The sequence below is a fragment of the Acinonyx jubatus genome, chromosome E2, assembly GCF_027475565.1.
Source record: "Acinonyx jubatus isolate Ajub_Pintada_27869175 chromosome E2, VMU_Ajub_asm_v1.0, whole genome shotgun sequence".
NCBI classification, from domain to species: Eukaryota; Metazoa; Chordata; class Mammalia; order Carnivora; family Felidae; genus Acinonyx; species Acinonyx jubatus.
Genome location: NC_069396.1, coordinates 4,795,055 through 4,812,147, shown reverse-complemented (window position 1 = coordinate 4,812,147; position 17,093 = coordinate 4,795,055). Strand labels below are relative to the sequence as shown.

General features: G+C 65.1%; 2 protein-coding genes across 7 annotated transcripts in view; both read left to right on the top strand.

Annotated features, from left to right (window-relative positions):
- Nucleotides 1-3,844, top strand: part of OSGIN1 (oxidative stress induced growth inhibitor 1) — a 47,370-nt gene extending 43,526 nt beyond the window's left edge. For all 5 annotated transcript variants that reach the window (XM_053211391.1, XM_027076295.2, XM_027076298.2 and 2 more), the window contains 2 exons: nucleotides 30-121; nucleotides 2,547-3,844. In XM_053211391.1, the coding sequence (XP_053067366.1) occupies nucleotides 30-121; nucleotides 2,547-3,495 (1,041 nt within the window). In that variant the 3' untranslated portion in view covers nucleotides 3,496-3,844. The remainder of the gene's footprint in view (nucleotides 1-29; nucleotides 122-2,546) is intronic.
- A 1,349-nt stretch (nucleotides 3,845-5,193) lies between these two features.
- The window catches only part of NECAB2 (N-terminal EF-hand calcium binding protein 2), a 29,603-nt gene continuing 17,703 nt past the window's right edge, over nucleotides 5,194-17,093 (top strand). For both annotated transcript variants that reach the window (XM_053210903.1, XM_053210902.1), the window contains exons 1-5: nucleotides 5,194-5,424; nucleotides 7,933-7,957; nucleotides 12,706-12,814; nucleotides 14,912-14,937; nucleotides 15,087-15,184. In XM_053210903.1, the coding sequence (XP_053066878.1) occupies nucleotides 5,194-5,424; nucleotides 7,933-7,957; nucleotides 12,706-12,814; nucleotides 14,912-14,937; nucleotides 15,087-15,184 (489 nt within the window). The remainder of the gene's footprint in view (nucleotides 5,425-7,932; nucleotides 7,958-12,705; nucleotides 12,815-14,911; nucleotides 14,938-15,086; nucleotides 15,185-17,093) is intronic.

Here is a 17,093-nt window from a genome sequence, read left to right as displayed (position 1 = left end):
CTGGACCAAAGGACTCCTTTTGCCCACAGTCCATTGAAGGCTCCATGGTGACCCTTAGCCAAGGCCAGTGGATGGGTCTCCCAGACCTGCAGGTCAAGGAGTGGATACGCAGGAAGCGGAGGTGAGGCAGTTCTGGAAAGCCCCGGAGGGTGAGGAGGGCGGGGTGACCCGGGCCTGCCCCCATGCGGAGCCCAGGAGCCGGAGGGAAAGGGGCTCAGGGCCACCAACGCGGCCCTTCCTCCTGCCCAGGGCAGGACACTGAGGCCCTGGTGGGGAGAGGGCCGCCTGGGGCTGGGCTCACCCCAGGACTCCCCCCAGTGCTCCTGCCTGGCCCACAAGCCTCTGACGGGGGGCCTGGGCAGCATCCCAGCCCCTGTGGGAGGGGGACAGCTGGCCCTGCCCTGGCGCTCCGACCAGACTCCCCCCACCCCCACGCCCCTGCCTGTCGCTAGCCCATGGTGGCGGGGGGGGGGGTGGGTGGGTAGGTCTCTCCATCTTGTTTCCTGCTCCGTCGTGACCTCCCTGCACGCTTCTGACCATCCTGGGGGAACAGCTCATTCCCTGAACAAACGAGTTCCAGCCCCTGCCCTGCCTGGGGAGCGAGGCAGAAAGTTGCCCAGGGCTTCAGGGTCGGAGGGGGTCGCCGCGCGGGTGGTGACGCCCTGTCCCCTCCGCCCCTCACAGGCCTCTTGCCTCCCACCCAGCCACCCCGTTTCACAAAGCCTTTGTGTCCCTGCAGATTTGGTCGGAAGACACCCAGGCTAGCGTCGTGACGTGTTAACAGACAGATGGGAACTTAGGTTGTAATTGTAGGCGTGCCCTTTTATAGCCTACTTTTCTTTTTTTTTTTTTTAATGTTTTCTTATTTATTTTGAGAGAGAGTGAGAGAACGAGTGGCAGAAGGGAAGAGAGAGAGGAAAGAGAGAGAGACTCCTAAGCAGGAACTGCACGGTCAGCACAGAGCCTGGCTCGAGGCTCGCACTCACAAACCGTGAGATCGTGACCTGAGCTGGGATCGAGAGTCGGACGCTTAACCAGCTGAGCCTCCCAGGCACCCCTCCTTTTATATTCTACTTTTAAATTTAACGCTCTGGCCTCAGGATTTCACCCCGTGAGGACAGTGTTCGCAACCAGCCTTTTACGTGGCCGCGTAATATTCCCGATTCAGCCCTTCTCTGCCTACTCCTGTGACTGTTCCTACTCACGGGGGGGCCCTGAGCTGAGGCGGGGGGGGGGGGAGGCCCACACCCACAGCAGGTGCCCTCCCTCCCCCTGGGCTGCTGCCGCCACGGTTCCTAAGCCCTGCCCGGTCCCGGGGCTCTCCTTCTGTCCCACATGCCCTTCTTAGAAGGAACCCTGGTGGTAACACCTTAGGCCCATTCTTTGAAACCATTTTGACTCCGAGAAGGGCAAGTGACAAGTTCACAGAAACAGACCCCAGGGCTCCGGTTTCAGAAGCAGGCTAGCGAGCTGGGCCACGCGGCACAGCCTCGGGGGACACAGTGTGAGCTCGCGCCACACTCGTCCCGTTGGGGGAGTCACAGAGGATTCTCCTGAAGTGAGCTCCTCCTTAACGACACGCCCACACTCGGGGAAGCTGACTCCCCTGAGGTCGCACGGGTCGCTGGGGAGAGGAGCTGAGATCATGGCAAGCCTGTACCTCAGCCACCCTCGATCCCGGCCCTGCGGTCATTGCCCTGGGAGGGGCGGTGATAACAGCGACCCGACAAGAGTAACAATGCTGCAATAAAACAGTCTCTCCTGTGGCTGCGTGTGCCCCCGAAGGCCTCCTCATCCTGGTCCCCAGTATGGTGACAGTCCCCATCACAGACCCCTTCCTCCTGCCCGGGGGGGACCTCTCCTTCCCCTCCCACCCCGTGGATCAGTTTTCCCTATTTCTGAACTTTATAGACATGGAATCCTCCCGTTATTTTTTTTTAAACATTTTAAATCTTTATTTTTGAGAGAGAGAGAGAGAAAGAGGCAGAGCATGAGTGGGGGAGGGGCAGAGAGACACCGAGACCCAGACTCCAAAGCAGGCTCCAGGCTCCGAGCCGTCAGCACCGAGCCCGACGTGGGGCTCGAACCCACAAACCGCGAGATCGTGACCCCATCTGAAGTCGGACGTTCAACCGACTGAGCCCCCCCAGGCGCCCCGGAATCCCACCATATTTACGTGGGTCGTTATTTAGTCCTTGGGAGTAATAACAGTGGCTGAGGCTTAACCTGTCACTTACTACCTGTCAGGTTGTTTCCTAAAGCTTCTGGTCACATGACCCTCTAACCCTCTCTGCAACCACATGAAATAGAACCATCACCACCGTCCTCCCCGCTGTGTAGATGAGGCACGGAGGGCTTCAGGCACAGAGCTCACCGGCAGCAGAGCTGGGATTTGAACCCAGGCCACCTGACTCTGGTGGCCACACTCTCACCCCGGCCCTCATCACAGCCCACCGCCGGCCTGGTCACCCCCCGATGGCCCCTTTGTGGCCCCCACACCCCAGTCTGCCCTCTGACACCCCCGCTTCCCCAATCCTTCCCTTCAGAGGCCTTCGCAACAGCCGCGCCACGGCTGGGGACATCGCTCACTACTACAGGGACTATGTGACCAAGAAGGACCTGGGTCGCAACTTTGTGTCCGGCGCCGTGGTCACGGCCGTGGAGTGGGGGACGCCTGAGTCCGGCGGCTCCGGGGGCCGGGAGCCCAGCCCCCTCTTCCAGGTGAGCGGCTTCGTGACCACCGAGGACGGGAGCCCACGGCCCTTCTCCCTGTGCGCCCGCAACGTGGTCCTGGCCACGGGCACGTCGGACAGCCCGGCGCGGCTGGGCATCCCCGGGGAGGCCCTGCCCTTCGTCCACTATGAGCTGGCGGCCCTGGAGGCGGCCGTGAGGGCGGGCGCGGTAACCCCAGCCTCCGACCCCGTCCTCATCGTGGGCGCGGGGCTGTCGGCGGCCGACGCGGTCCTCTATGCGCGTCACTGCAACATCCCCGTGATCCACACCTTCCGCCGGCCCGTGGACGACCCCGGCCTGGTCTTCAACCAGCTGCCCAAGATGCTGTACCCCGAGTACCACAAGGTGCACCAGATGATGCGGGAGCAGTCCATCCTGTCGCCCAGCCCCTACGAGGGCTACCTCAGCCTCCCCGAACACTGGCTGCTGCTCTTTAAGGCCGACCGCCAGGCCGTGTTCCGGGACCGCGACGGCCTCCAGAAAGTCTTCGGGGTCGCCCTGGTGCTGGTCCTCATCGGCTCCCACCCCGACCTCTCCTTCCTCCCCGGGGCGGGCGCTGACTTGGCCATGGACCCCGACCAGCCGCTGAGCGCCAAGAGGAACCCCATCGACGTGGACCCCTTCACCTACCAGAGCACCCGCCAGGAGGGCCTGTACGCCGTGGGGCCGCTGGCTGGGGACAATTTCGTGCGGTTCGTGCAGGGCGGGGCCCTGGCAGTGGCCAGCTCCCTGCTGAGGAAGGAGGCCAGGAAGCCACCCTAACACCTGGCCTGGCATCCTCGTCCCCAGGCCCTAAAGAGGAAGGGAGATTACACAGCCCAGCTAGACGCCCCAGTGAGCGGAGGGGGCCTCCCCTGGCAGGAGAAAGAGGGGCCGCGAGCCCATTTGGCAGGCCTCCCCGATGAAGATGAGTGGGGGGCCCAGGCAGTCTGCACGCAGACCAGTGCCCGGGCCGGGAACAGAGGCCGCGGGCCGGCGTAGGCTGTGATCTGGGGTGAAAGCCGCTGGTACGAGCTGGGGTCACCAGGGCCGGCTGAGCACAGAGCCAAGAGGACTGCAGGCCTTGCTCCTTCCAGAATCAGGTCCCAATTAAACCCAGTGCCTGCCTCCACTCGTGTGTCTGAGGATTCTGTTGCATGGGGAGGGGGGTGGGTGTCTGGGGGGGGGGGTGCACAGGGCCATGTGGGAGATCCTCGGGCGGGGGAGTTGTGTGACAAGGGATGGTCCCGCACATGGGGGTACCGCTGTGGGCGGGAAGCGGGGGGAGGCTGTGTGCGGGGAAATGGTATGCCGGGGAGGCCCCTGCCCACCCCTCCAGTCTAGTCCCGGCCCTTCTCCCATGCTTGCACCTGCCACAGGGCCTTTGCAGGGGCCCGTCTCTCGCCCAGGACTTTCCCTCCTCTCTGACTCCTCTTCCTTCCACTCTCTCAGCCTAAGCACATCACTTCCTCCAGGAAGCCTCCACTGCCACGAGCCCCTCCGTAGCCACCAGGACAGTCCCCCGTTCACGGCCCAAGGTTCTACCTCTTCATGGCAGTTCAGCTTTTGGGGTTGGTTTATCTGTGGAATCGCTCCCGTATCTGACGCTGCCCACCAGGGTGTAGGTTGCAGGAGGCCAAGGACACCACCCACCCACCCCCAGCCCTGTCTGTTCTGCTCACTAGTGGAACCCAGTGCCTCCAACGGGCCTAGGACCTAGTGGATGCTCCTTAACTCATCCTTTGGGCCCGTTGAGGATGAAGGGATGGATGGATGGATGGATGGGCTGGATGGATGGATGGATGGATAGGGGTGTGTGAGGAAGAGAGTGCTCTGGTGCAAAGACTGGTCTGGGCGCTGTGCGACGAGGTGGGGGACGGTTGAGGAGGCATGCAGGCCCTCGAGGGAGTCCTGGGGGAGGCCCAGCGCCTGGGCACTGATCTCGGGAGCTTCAGCCAGCAGAGGGCGCTCCGGACTCGCCGGACACCCGCGCTTCGGCCCTTGCGGAGGCGCCGCGGGTAGGGTGGGGGGAACCTGCGGGAGGGGGGGGCAGCGGGAGACTTTCGGGGGACAGCCCCAGGGAAGCCCCCTGCCGCGCAGCCAGACGCCCTCCCCCCCCCCCAACGCGGCACCGACCGGGCGGCCCCTTCCGTGGCCGGGGCTGGGGTCCGGCGCCCAGCACCGCGCCTCCACGGGTAGCCCTCTGCCGCCGCGCCCGGCTCCCGGGGTGGGGGTGGGGGGCAGAGGGGGTGGGGCGGTGGACACGGGGCACGTGGCTCGGGGTCCGGGCGGAGCGCCCCCGCCCCCCCGCCCAGTCCCCAGGTGTCGGCCCGTCCCCGCGGTGGCCGCGGCCGCGGGGCCGCGGGAGGGAGGGCGGGGCGGCGCGGGCGGCGGCGGCGGGGAGGGGTCGCGCGGGGGCGGGCCGCGGGCCGGGCGGGGGTCGGCGGGCTTCCGGGCGGCGGCGGCGGCGGGCGCGGCGCGATGTGCGAGCGGGCGGCGCGCCTGTGCAGGGCCGGCGCGCACAGGCTGCTCCGGGAGCCGCCGCCGCAGGGCCGGGCGCTGGGCGGGCTGCTGCGCTGGGTGGGCGCCAGGATGGGCGAGCCCCGGGCGCCGCTGGCCCCCGACGCCCCCGACGCCCCCGCCGCGGACCCCGGCCCCGGCCCCGGCCCGGGGCCCGGCTCGCCGCGCGGGGGCACCGCCGTCATCCTGGACGTGAGTACGCGCCGGCCGGGACCCCGAGCCCCCTCCTCCCACCAGGGGCGCTCCCGACGCCGCCTTCCTCCGTCCCCGCCGGGACCCGCGAGGCCCCCTCTTCCCCCGGCGGGGGACCCCCCTCCCCGGGGCGCTTTCCCTTCGGCGGCCGGGAGCAGGACCCGCACCCGGCCCCTCTGCGTCCCAGAGCGCGACCCCAGCCCCTGCAAGTCCCGGCGGGTCTCCATCCCGGGCTAGTCTTGTCGCTGGACCAGGACGATCCCCTTCCACCCGCTCCCTCCCTCCACTTCTGGGGATCCCCACCTTCTCCGAGCCCTGGAGCCCTTTGCCGGCCACCGCCCCCCTACTTTTATGCTGGCCGAGCCCTTACCCTTTCCCCAGCCCTGCACCTCCTCCTTTACCCCCATCCGCTGTCGGATGCCAGCACCTGCCGCCTCCGGGCCCCCTCCTTTCCATCCTGGATCATCGCCTGAATCGCTACTTTTCTGAGACCACCCCCCCCCCCCACTTTTCCAACCCCTCACTCTGGTTTCCCTTTTCTCGTTCTGGCGGTAGACCCTGAGACCTTGTGTTCTCATCCCCAAAGCCCCTTTCCACCCCAGCCACCACCTCTTTGAAAGTGAAGCCCCCTCCCCACCCCTGTCTTCCCCTCTCCTTTCAGTACAGCTAGGACTACCCCCATCTGCTCTGAGCCTGGACACCTCTGGGGTCCCGGCCCCCACGACCCCCCCTCCACTCGGAGCCCCCTCCATCCTCCATACCTTCTACTCAAGCCCCCCTTCCCCCTGGGACCCAAGCCACCCACCTCTGGGAAGCCCACCTCCTCCTGCCACCCACTCCCGAGGAGTGGGAGGGAGATTTCACTGCTGGTGGGGGGAGGCTCCCCGGGGGAGGCGGAGGGGGGCTCTGTCCTGGGCACCACCCCCACCCAGTAACAGCGGAGCCTAGGATGTGCATGTCCCGAGGAGGGTCCTGTGCGGGCTGGGTTTCTGGGAGAGTTGTGTCTGTGTGTTTGATGGTTGGCTGGGAGCGTAGATTTCCTCTCCCCTCCCGAACCTCCTGTCTCCTGGAACCCACAGTTGGCTCCAGGCAGAGAGGGCTGGGCGGGGAAGGGCGAGCTGTGCCGTGGGTGCTTGTGGCTGCCTCGCCCCCAGACACACACACACACACACACACACACACACACACGCACAGACGCACGCACGCATGCACAGATGGATCCTCTCCCTCAGGACTCCCAGCCTAGCTCTGGAGGCGAAAGCTCTGGGCCTGCCCTTGTAGGGAAGCCCTGTCCACACCCCTCCTGCTTCTAACAGTACGGCTTAGTGAGCTCCGGTGCCCCTTCAAGCTGGCGTGTGCGGGTCCCCGAGACCCCATTTCTTCATCTAGGAAATGGGGTGATGAGCGGACTCCCGGAGCCACATCACGTGGTCTGCACCATTCACTTGCCTGAGGCATGGGGAGGGGGGCACCTGAGGGTGGGACCCTGGCCTCGGGGAACTTTGCAGTCAGGGGCACGGGTGTGGAGTGCCCACGATGGGGCTTTGGGGGAGGGTCCCGGTGCTCTGATAATTGTCCCCCTTCTGCCCCAGCCACATTTGCTCCTGCTCAGTACCCCAGACTAGGGTTTCAGCTAAGGGAAGGGGGTGATGTTTGAGAAGCCCTTCGTGAACTGCTGCCTCAGTCTGTCACCAGGTGTGGTGCTAGGAGGGATGGGGGGGGACATCTGTCCTTGGCCTGAGGGCTTGGGCCCAAGGTACCATGGCCAGAGGGGGTGGGGCCTCCCCCTCCCCCTTCTTATCAGTGTGGCTCATCCGCTCCCAAAAATACCACAGGGTGGGGGGGGGGGTTATAGGGTCTCGGCTCATGTTTGGGGGGCGGGCGTTGGGCTGTCCCCCCCATCCCCTCCCATGGCAGCCAGAGACTTGCACCTGCAGTGCACCTGGTTTTCTGAGCTCTTGGTGGCCTGCTTCCGCCCACTCCCCACCCTCCCCCCCCCCCCGAGAAATAATCCATTCCTGCCCCTGGGGGGTCCAGTCGCCAGGCCCCCCCCAGGTCCCCTTAGCAGATGCCTCTGTTCAGACTTAAGCCACCCCGCTGGAGGAAACCGGGGCTCCCCGAGGGGTGCAATGGTGCGAGGCGTGTGGCCGCGTCCACGGGACACGGCTTCTGAGCGTGTGACTGAGCGTGGCACGGTGGGAAAGCCGCGTGGACCAGTGGCTCCGGGGGCACACCCGCGGGCCCGCGGCTGGGTGTGAGCGTGCGTGTGTCCACGTGTGCGTGCGCGTGTCTGTCAGTGCGGTCGTGGGTGGGCTGGCGGCACAGAAGGCGAGTGGGCGCAGCTTCCTCCCCGGCGGCAGGGAGGACTCCGCCTGAAACGTCCCTCCCGCCCTGGATCGCAGCCGGGGTCTCCTCCTGGGAGGAGGGGGATCTCGAGATGAGTCAGAGGCCGCTGGAGGGCGCCCGCCCCTCTGGGCCCCTCACTGACGCCACCTCTCTTCCCTGCAGATTTTCCGACGTGCGGACAAAAACGGTGAGTTCCCCTCCCGGGCTGTTCCCTGAAGGAGGCCCCGGCTCTTCCCGTCCCGGCGCCTGGCGGAGGGAGGGCCGAGGGGTGGGGGCATGGACGGCCTTGAACCTGCCGGTGACAAGTACAGGCCTTGGAGGTCAGAACACCACAGGCCGGTGCTGCCTTGTGCCTCAGTTTCCCTATCTGCGTCTGGGGGGCATTCCTGTAGTTCCCGCGCTGTAGGGATGCCGCGGGGGTTCGGTGTGTGGCCGTCTCGGATGCTAAGACGTCTGTCGTGCGGGACGTGCTGGTGAACCATCATCGCCCTCACGCAGCTGGGCTGGGCCAGAGCGGCCCAGGGTGGGGGGTGCCCAGGGACCACCCTTCACGGAAGCCCCCAGCCTCACTCCCGGCCCTGGTGCCTCTTTCCTCACCGCGACCTCACACACTCACGGCTGCCGCTCCTGTCCTGACGATTCCGGAGTGGCCCAGGGAGGTTAAGTGACTTGCCCGGGGCCGCCCAGCTGCACGAAGTCAGTCAAGGTTGTGCTGCAGACCCCCGAACTTTTCCCCACGCCACGCCCCCTCCCCAGCCACGTGAGCGGCCCGTCGAGGCCAGCAGAGAGAAGTCAGACTTCTCCTGACTTCTCGGAGAGGCCCCCGCCTCCCAGCCTCGCAAGGCCCGTCTGAGCCTCACAGCTGCAGCACGAGTCAGTACCACTTCCTGTAAATACTGCTGTCCTCATCGCTGGGCCCCGGGCGACTCTCCCCGGACTGTCGCCAAGGCACGGTGTCTCCGCAGGCCTCGGTCTTGCCCATCTCTAAAGTGGGGTGAGAACGCTTAACTCACCTACTGCCTTGGCTGTGGAGGGAGGAGATGTGGCGACAGAGTCCATGAGAGAATCAAGCAGGGCTCACTCACGGTTTGTTTTGTTCGCTGGGAAAATTGATCAAGTGTCAGGGCCCCTGCCGGGGGGCAGGGTGGGGGACAGGGGCCCCGGTGCCTGTCCCCAGGGCCCTCAGGCCCCAGCGCCTCCTGCACGGGCTGGAGTTGAAGACGGCAGCTCTCACCTGGGTCCCCCGAACCCCTCCCTCCCTGGCCCCAGCGGTTACGGCTGACCCGCCCCCCCCCATGGTGTTGGGGGTGCGACGTGAGGCCTCGGGGGCTGGGGTGCACAGCCAGGGGTCTCCATCCCTTGTCCCCCTCCTCGGGCACGACAGCGGCGCCTCCCAGGCCGACTGGGACACAGGACTCTCCCCAGCAGCTCCACGTGGAGCAGGGCGGAGGGAGGGGGCTGTGGGGGGGCTTCAGTGACCCGAGAAGGGGTCGTGGCAGCTCTTCTCAAGCAGCCTCAGAGGCTACAGAGCAGGTCAAGGGGCTTGATCCCTGACACGGGCGTCTCTCTGGCGACCTCAGAGTGCAGTGGCCAGGACCCCGTGGCACGTCGTGAGCCCTTGACAGGCAGGACTCGGGGCTTGTCCCTGGCGTGGGCCCGATGCTCGCACACAGTGGGTCCCCAGCAGACGTTTGCGGGCTTACGGGTAACGGGTCTGCCGGCGCGGGGGGCGCGGGTGCACGACCCTGGGGCGCAGCGCTATGGGTCTGGCTGTGCGTCTCCCGGCAGGTGTCCGTGGGTCCGGACGGCCGTGTCTCCGTAACTGCCGCTCGACACACTGAGTGCGTGTGGCCCTGTGTGTGTGGGTGTATGTGTGTGGCACACGTGGGCGGGTGGCTCACCGGCCGCCCTCAGACACAGGTGGGGTTTCCTCCTCGTCACTTGTTGCCTTGTCAGAGGCCGAGTTTCCACCCCAGGGACTGCTCTGGGGTCCCCTGACTTCGCTCCATGGGCCCCAGAGGGGCCGAGCCCATTCTCCTCCCAGGGCTTCGGGTCTTCCTGGCCACCGCCGAGTGGCCCTGGGGGGATTGTCCCCAGGGTTAATGCGGGAGTGTGATGTCCGTTCCAGGGACGCTTCCGGGGAAGAGTCCCTTCTGTGTCACAGGGACTCCTGGGTTCGAGTCCCAGCTCGGCCACTTGGCAGCTCTGTGAGCTCAGGCCAGTCAGCTGGGGCCTCGGTTTCCCCATCTGTAAGTGGGCGTGATGACACCAGTCCCCTCTCAGAGGGCCTTGGTGGAGCCGGCACGGGACCCGGGGATACCTGCCGTGAGAGACCCTGAGCCCAGCACCGCCCGTGGCCGCGGACGCCATGGTTTGCCCACAGGTGTGGGGTTCCCACCTGTGCCTTCCATCCGGGGAGCTGCCAGGGGCCATGGGCACCCATTGGGCACCTCACTGGGGCCTCACTGTGCTCCTGCTGGGGTAAGAAGCACCCGCCCCCATTTTACAGACGGCAAATGCGAGGCCCAGACCGAGCAGGGGCGGGACCGTAGACCCCTGGCTGGGGAGCAGCCTGGGCAGTTCTGACCCCGTCCAGCCTGGCTTGAGAACACATCTGGCCGGGAGTGAGTGTGGCTAGGACTACACACGCAGTGGCTTCACGCAGTCCCTGCCCCAGGCATCCGCTGCAGAAGATGCCGGGTTGGGGGGGGGGGGTGCCAGGTGGGGTATGGTCCCCTCCCCTAAGTCCCTGGGGTCCCAGGGCCGAGCGCTCTGGGCCGGCCCGTGCTGACGGCTCCCGGGACAGAGGCTTCTGCGCTGAGATAGAGACCCGTCGAGGCTCCCGAGGGGAGGCCGAGGGTCAGGGGTCTGGGGCCTTGGAAGGGCGGCGCGGGGCGTCCAGCAGACGGCCGGGCGCCAGGGTGCGTCTGTCCCCAGGGACGTGGACGCTAGCAGCCTGCGGCCGTTTGAAAGGTCCCCGTGACAGAGGCTGAGCTTGTGCTCATTAGCCAAGACGCCCGCACACGGCCGCCCGCTCGGGGGTCCTTGCTGAGAGTGGGGGGGGCCGGGGCTGTGCCTCTGATCGCACAGAAGCCCGGGCAGGTGTTTCTCCCCTCATTAGCCGTTCTGGGTTCATCCAGGCTGTGGCAGGACATTGAAGGGAAATGTCAGCCAGGAAGGCCGTGCTCGGGAGGCCCGGCGGGCGTCTCTTGCCTGCCCTCCACAGGGCACCCCGGATGCAGGTGCCCGGGCAGGACAGGCAGGAGGAGACGGGGGCAGGGAGATCCCCCCCCACCCCCACCCCGACTCTGTGCCCCTGGCCACCACGACCGGTCAGTCAGCACGCGTCCACAGGGTGCAGACTCGCCCTCGGCTCCCCGTGATCTTGTGGTTCGTGAGTTCAAGCCCCAGGTCAGACTGCGCTCATAGCTGGGAGCCTGGAGCCTGCTTCCGATTCCGTCTCCCTCGCTCTCTGCCCCTCCCCTGCTCACACTCTGCGTGTGTCTCTCTCTCTCTCTCTGTCTCTCTCTCTCAAAAATAAACTTTTTTTTTTAAAGGTAAAATCTTTAAAAAGGGGCACCTGGGTGGCTCTGTCGGTTAAGCGTCTCTTGATTTCGGCTCAAGTCATGGTTTCTCAGTCATGAGGTCAAGCCCCGTGTCAGGCTCAGCGTGCAATGCGGACCCTGGGTGGGCTTCTCTCTCTCCCTTTCTCCCTGCCCCTCGCCTGCTCAGCCCCCTCTGTCTCTCTCTCTCTCAAATAGATAACTTAAAAAAAAAAAAAAAAACTCTTAAAAAATACGATACAAGAGAATCCTTCTGCTCTGGGCCCAGCTGGGCCTGCCGTGTATGGTCGGGCCCCTTCCGGATGGAAGGGAGGACCTCAGATCCAGCCTGCCTTCCGCACCCGGCCCAGTCCTGATACGGGGCCACACCTGCCTCTCCCTCCCATCCAAGGAGGGCCATCCCTTTCTAACCCACGCAGACGTACCCTCCCTCGTGGGCTTGCAGGGGCTTTGATTGCAGCCTGGCTGGAAGTAATGGAAGGAGGTCTGCGTGGAGGGGCTGGGGGTTGCCCTCTCCCTCACTTCCAACTGCCCGCCACAGACGCGGCTCCTTTAAGGAGCGTGAGCTCCCTGAGGAAGGGGTCGTGGCTGCAGGGGGCAGAGGTCAGCTCGCAGCAGGTGTGCCCAAGTGCAAGTTGCTGAGGGTGGGAGCTCGGTCAGCCTCTCCCAGAGTCGCTGGCTGCTTGGAGCCCCTCAGTGACCCGTGGGGCCCCTCCCATCTCAGGACCACAGAGGCTGGCCCCCCGCCAGGCCCGCCCCCTCCTTGCCTTGCGGTTTGGTGGTTTGGTGTCTTCGTGGTGGCAGGGTGGCAAGTCCCTCCCTGCTGGCAGCTGTGAAGGTGTGGGCCCGGGGTCTGCCCTGCGGACGGGGCAGAGAGGAAAGAGGGTGTCCCCTCCCCTGAGCCAGGACCTGGGTGCTGGGGCTGGTGATGATGCAGATATGGGTGGGGGGGTCGTCTGGGCATTTGGAAGCAAGAGAGAAGGGTCCTCTGACGGCCCGGCTTTGCCGTGCTGCTGCCTTCAACGGTACCCACCGCAGGTGCTCGGGCGAGTCAGGGGAGAGATGAGCCGGCAGGGAGCAGGGGCTGTGTGTGTGTTGACCGTGGCCGTCGTGAGCCTGAGCCAACTGGCTACTGCTTGTAGTCGCTGTGGGTTCGGGGATTAGCTGCGAGAGGGTGTTGATGCGTCGGCTTGGGAATTAGCTGGAGAAGGTGGGGATTTTCTGTGCGCTGGAGGGTGCTGGTCACTTCGGGCAGTCCCGGGGCAGGCACAGAGGATCTGGCTGGGGTGCGATGGCGGGGGGACTGTCGGGATCTGGGATGTCTTATCTCTTAGACACCGGCTGCCCTCTCTCCTCCTTCCCTCCCTCGCAGACGATGGGAAGCTGTCCCTGGAGGAGTTCCAGCTTTTCTTCGCAGATGGCGTTCTCGATGACAAGGATCTGGAGGCTCTCTTCCACACCATCGACTCCGACAACACTAAGTGAGCGAGGTCCTGCTTGTCGGGGCAGGGGCGTCCGGCGGGTGTGGGGTGGGGGGAGCTTCTTCCTCGGCAGCTAGTGAGTGTTCTCCGTTTCCCACCCCCCTGGAGGAGCAGGTCCCCTGAAACACCCCCACGCTGGCTGATCCAAACCTCGGATCTGTCTGGCCACCCCCCCACCCCCCGTCCCACTGCCGGCTGGGGTGACCTGGGGGCGTGGGCAGGACGCTGTTGTGCTGGCAAAGTTGTCTTCTGAGCACACGTGGCTACGGAAGAAGGGACCCTACGTCTTGCAGCACGGACGCAGGGTAACGAAAAGGGAACGGTGGCAGTGACGCCCCCCTTCTGCGAACTCAAGCCCTGGTGTGAGTGACCCCGGCGCCAGGGTCAACTCTATCACCTTGGTCCTCACCGGTCCTGTCTTCGACCGGACCAACCAGATACGCATCCTGGCTCTCCCTTCAACCCGGCTTCTAGCTCGGTGTCCGAGGCAACCCGTCATAACCCCCCAAGCTTGCGTCTCAGAACTAACCGGAAACTCTGGCCTCACCCACCCCGAAGTCAAGTGCCAAGTGTATGCTCCACTCACGCTTGCCCGACCTGGCAGCCTCCCTCGTTGCCTGGGATTCCCCAGGCAGGATGAGCCCCAGCCCCCTTCTCCGCCCCCTACCCGGTCACCTTCCTTGGGCCCCGCTCAGGCGATGGGGACCCGAGTTCCGGGGGCGGGGGGTGCTGCGTGAAGCAGATTTGATGAGTTGGGGTCCCCTGAGACAGAGGGGCCTAGTGTGGACAAGGAGCTGCTACCGAGCCTGTTTGCAAGGGACCCAGCACAGTAGCCACCTGGACCAGAGGCCGGGGCTGAGTGTCCTGGGAGGCACAGGCTGGGGACCAGGTGGCCGGGTGTCCTTGTCCAAGGAAGGCCGCGTCAAAGAAACAGCTTTCTGCTGTAGACCCAGTGAAGGGCTTTGTTTCTGGAGACGGATGGAGGCCTCTGTGATCCCCAGGGAGCTTTGAAAGGGCCAGGGCGAGTGGAGGCATCGGTCAGAGGGTTTAGCCATGACCTTCTAGAAGGTCAGAACTCTAAAGACTTCTAGGATGAGTCTCTCTAGCATTCCCTGGGGTGTGACCTATAAACATTTGCTCCTTGGGATGCTAAGTAGGCTTTCTGCCCAAAACAGTTCACGTGGATCAGAAAGAGTGGTAAGATCCTAGTTTAAGCCCAACCGAAACAGGCTTCCTCTCTGCGGGACTCGTCAGAACATTTAACGTGTGGTGGGAATTCAAGGAGCTTCCCAAAACAGGGCTGGCAAAGCCTCTGAACCCAGGTTTATAGGGCCCCAGGAGCCTTCTCCCAGAAAGCATCTTGGGCACCTGGGGTTCCCCGAGCTCTCTACCCCAGGGAGCCCCTCCTCTCTCAGTGAGGGAGCTGGCGCCCAGACAGGGCAAGGCTCCCAGAACTGCACAAACGCTCGGGTCCCTTGGCATCCGCCCCCAGCACACCCTGCCATCACGTCTCTGCTCTGAGGCTGCTATGTGCACCTTCACCAGCCTGGGTGGCATTTCGGTGCTTAGCGTCCTCCGAGGAGGGGCCCAGTCCTCTCCACGCCTTAGGAATGGGTCTGCGGGACCCCAGGGCTGGGGTGGGCACGAGGACGGCTGTCCCAGGACCCAGCAGGCAGGGATGCCGGGGGGCGGCGTGTCACACGAGTTTTATTGACAGCCTGTCAGAGTCCTGGGCCCTCCACCTTCTGTCCCTTCCCCTCCCTTTGCCCAGCCCCTGACTTAGCCCCATTCTAGGCCCTATGTGCTCGGGACACGGTCGGTCGGCGCAGCAGGGGAGAGGAAATGAGTGGTAGTGGGGTCAGAGGTCACGCAGAGGTGGCTCCCTGCTCTGTCCTTCCGGGTGGGGGGCAGGGCATCGTTTACCTGCTGCACCTCACCTGTGAACTTGGCTCAGGTGCCGGCACGTAGGATGGTCCAGAGAGGAGGCACGGCAGGTGTTTGACGAGCTCCGGGCCCTGCGTGCTGGTGGGGCGGGGGGCGGGGAGGGCGGTTGGGACGGGACAGGCCTGACCTGAGTCTCCCTCGTTCTCTCCGCAGCCACGTGGACACCAAGGAACTGTGTGGTAGGTGCCCGATCTGCAGGGACCAGGACTGGGGTCGGGGGACGGGACCCGGGAGTCCCGGGGGCACAGGTGGGATGCACGGGAAGGCCCGAGGGCTGGGGTAGAATCCTCCTCCTGTGACCCCTGACCTTTGCTTTCCCCTCCCTCAGATTACTTTGTGGACCACATGGGGGATTATGAGGACGTCCTGGCTTCCTTGGAGACCTTGAATCACTCTGTTCTGAAGGCCATGGGCTACACCAAGAAGGTGGGTAGGCGTGGGCGGCCCTGGGGCTCCAAGGTCTGAGTGCTGGTTAGGGTTCTTACGGGGCGTCCTCACCCCAGGGTGCCTGGATTTGTGGCGCCAGGGGTTGGGTCCGGGGTGGGCTTTCCTTGGGGCTCCCGCAGGGAGCCGGGTTCAACTGTGAAGTGAACGCACTGGGTCGGTGAACGGCCCTGGCCAGCGGCAGGTTGGCGCGTGAGGCCCTGTCCCGGAATTGGGCACGGCCCGGGCCTGCCGTCGCGGAGAGGGAGCGGCAGCCGCCCCGAGCCCGCCAGGGTCCTCGGACAGGTGTGGACCCTAACGATCTCGCCCTCTTCCCCGGGTTACGAGGCAGGAAGGGGAGCGAAAGGGGCGTGTTCGTGCGTCTGCGCCCAGTCGAGGTTTCAGGCCGTGTCCGGTGTGCGAACCCTGTCCAGGCAGCAGGACCGTGAGGAGCAGCGGGAGCAGGCCGGGTGCGGGGACCCCTGCGTGGCCTGGGGAGAGGTCTCCCGTGTGGCTGCAGCGGCTCAGCCCCCAGTCCTGTCTCCCCCTTGTCAGCATGTGCCCTGGAGGAGGACAGAAGGCAGGGGCCCGGGGCCAGGGTGGGGGCCAGACGTCACGCCTTCTCTGTTGAAGCGCACGCGGGCGGAAGCAGCCGGTCCCCCAGCCTCCGAGTCCACACCCCCCTGGGCTGGTGGCTGCTGGAGGGGCAGGGGGGCCGTGTCCCTTCGCTGCGTCCGGAGAAGAGGCGCTAAGTTGGCTGAGGACCCGCGATGGCCGGGATTCAACGCTCAGGTTAATCCTCGCTGCTGCCCTGTGTGTGGCCACTGTCACCCTGTCGCCGCCCCCATTTCAGAGCTCTGGAAACAGGCTCGGAAGGGTGATCCCTGCAGGGTCCCTAGCTAGATGGCCACAGCTGCTGGCCGGAAGGAGAAGGGAGCGGAGTCAGGGACCCGGCTGGAGGTGCCGACTCTGGGCCAGGCCGGGGGTGACTGGAGGCTCGGTCAGCCGGGAGGGGAGCGTCGCACGCTGAGCAAGGCCCGTGGGGCGGTGGGGGGGTGGGGGAGGGAGCAAGACACACACGGGAGGGACACGTAGGCCTGGCTGAAGGACCCCAAGCCAGTCGCTGCCCCCCGGCGGGCCTCAGTTTCTCCAGCATTCACCTTAGAGTCCCTTACGGGGATCGAATGAAATAAGGTCTCTCAGGTGCTTAGCTCGGGGCCTGGCACAGAGCAGAGGTGACTGCTTTCTCATTAGGCTCCTGCTGTATGCCCAGGCGGACGTAACACCGATTCCGTGTGTGTGTTTCAGACGGTACTCAGTGCGTCAGATGTATTAGCGTCTTCGGGTTTTTCAGGGGGTACCCTGCCGTGTGTTAGGGCGTCCCTGTCTTCCTGTAGGTCTCAGAATTGCTGGGCCTGATCGTGTGCCTCCACTCAACCCACGTTTCCATTCCTGTGGTCATGTCCTGCCGTCCCGGGTCTTGCTTTCCTCAAGCGCATTTTAATATCGTGTGAGACCGGTCGCCTGTCTTCGTTCGTGTGCCCGGACTGTGGTTGGACGCTCTGAATGTGTCAGGTGGGCGGTGGGTGGCCAGGGAGCGTGGAAGGGACCCCAGGCTCTGGAATCCCTGCGCGGACAAGGGTGTCGGCCGGACGGGCTGCGGGACCCTCACCACCCGGCCCCACAGGGCTCCCGGAGATGAAGCCCCTTCCCAGCAGTGCCGTCTCGCGACGACACGAACGCGCGTGGTTACTTCCTGCTCTTTCGCCGTGAACTGTTCAGAGGCGACACCGAACTCCCCACCAAGGAGAGGATTTTCCTATCTCCCCGTTCACCTCGGACCGGTTTCGGACACCCTGCGCTCGGAAAGCCCGCGCACGTGATGGTGTGTTTTTAGCGGCGGAGTTGATGG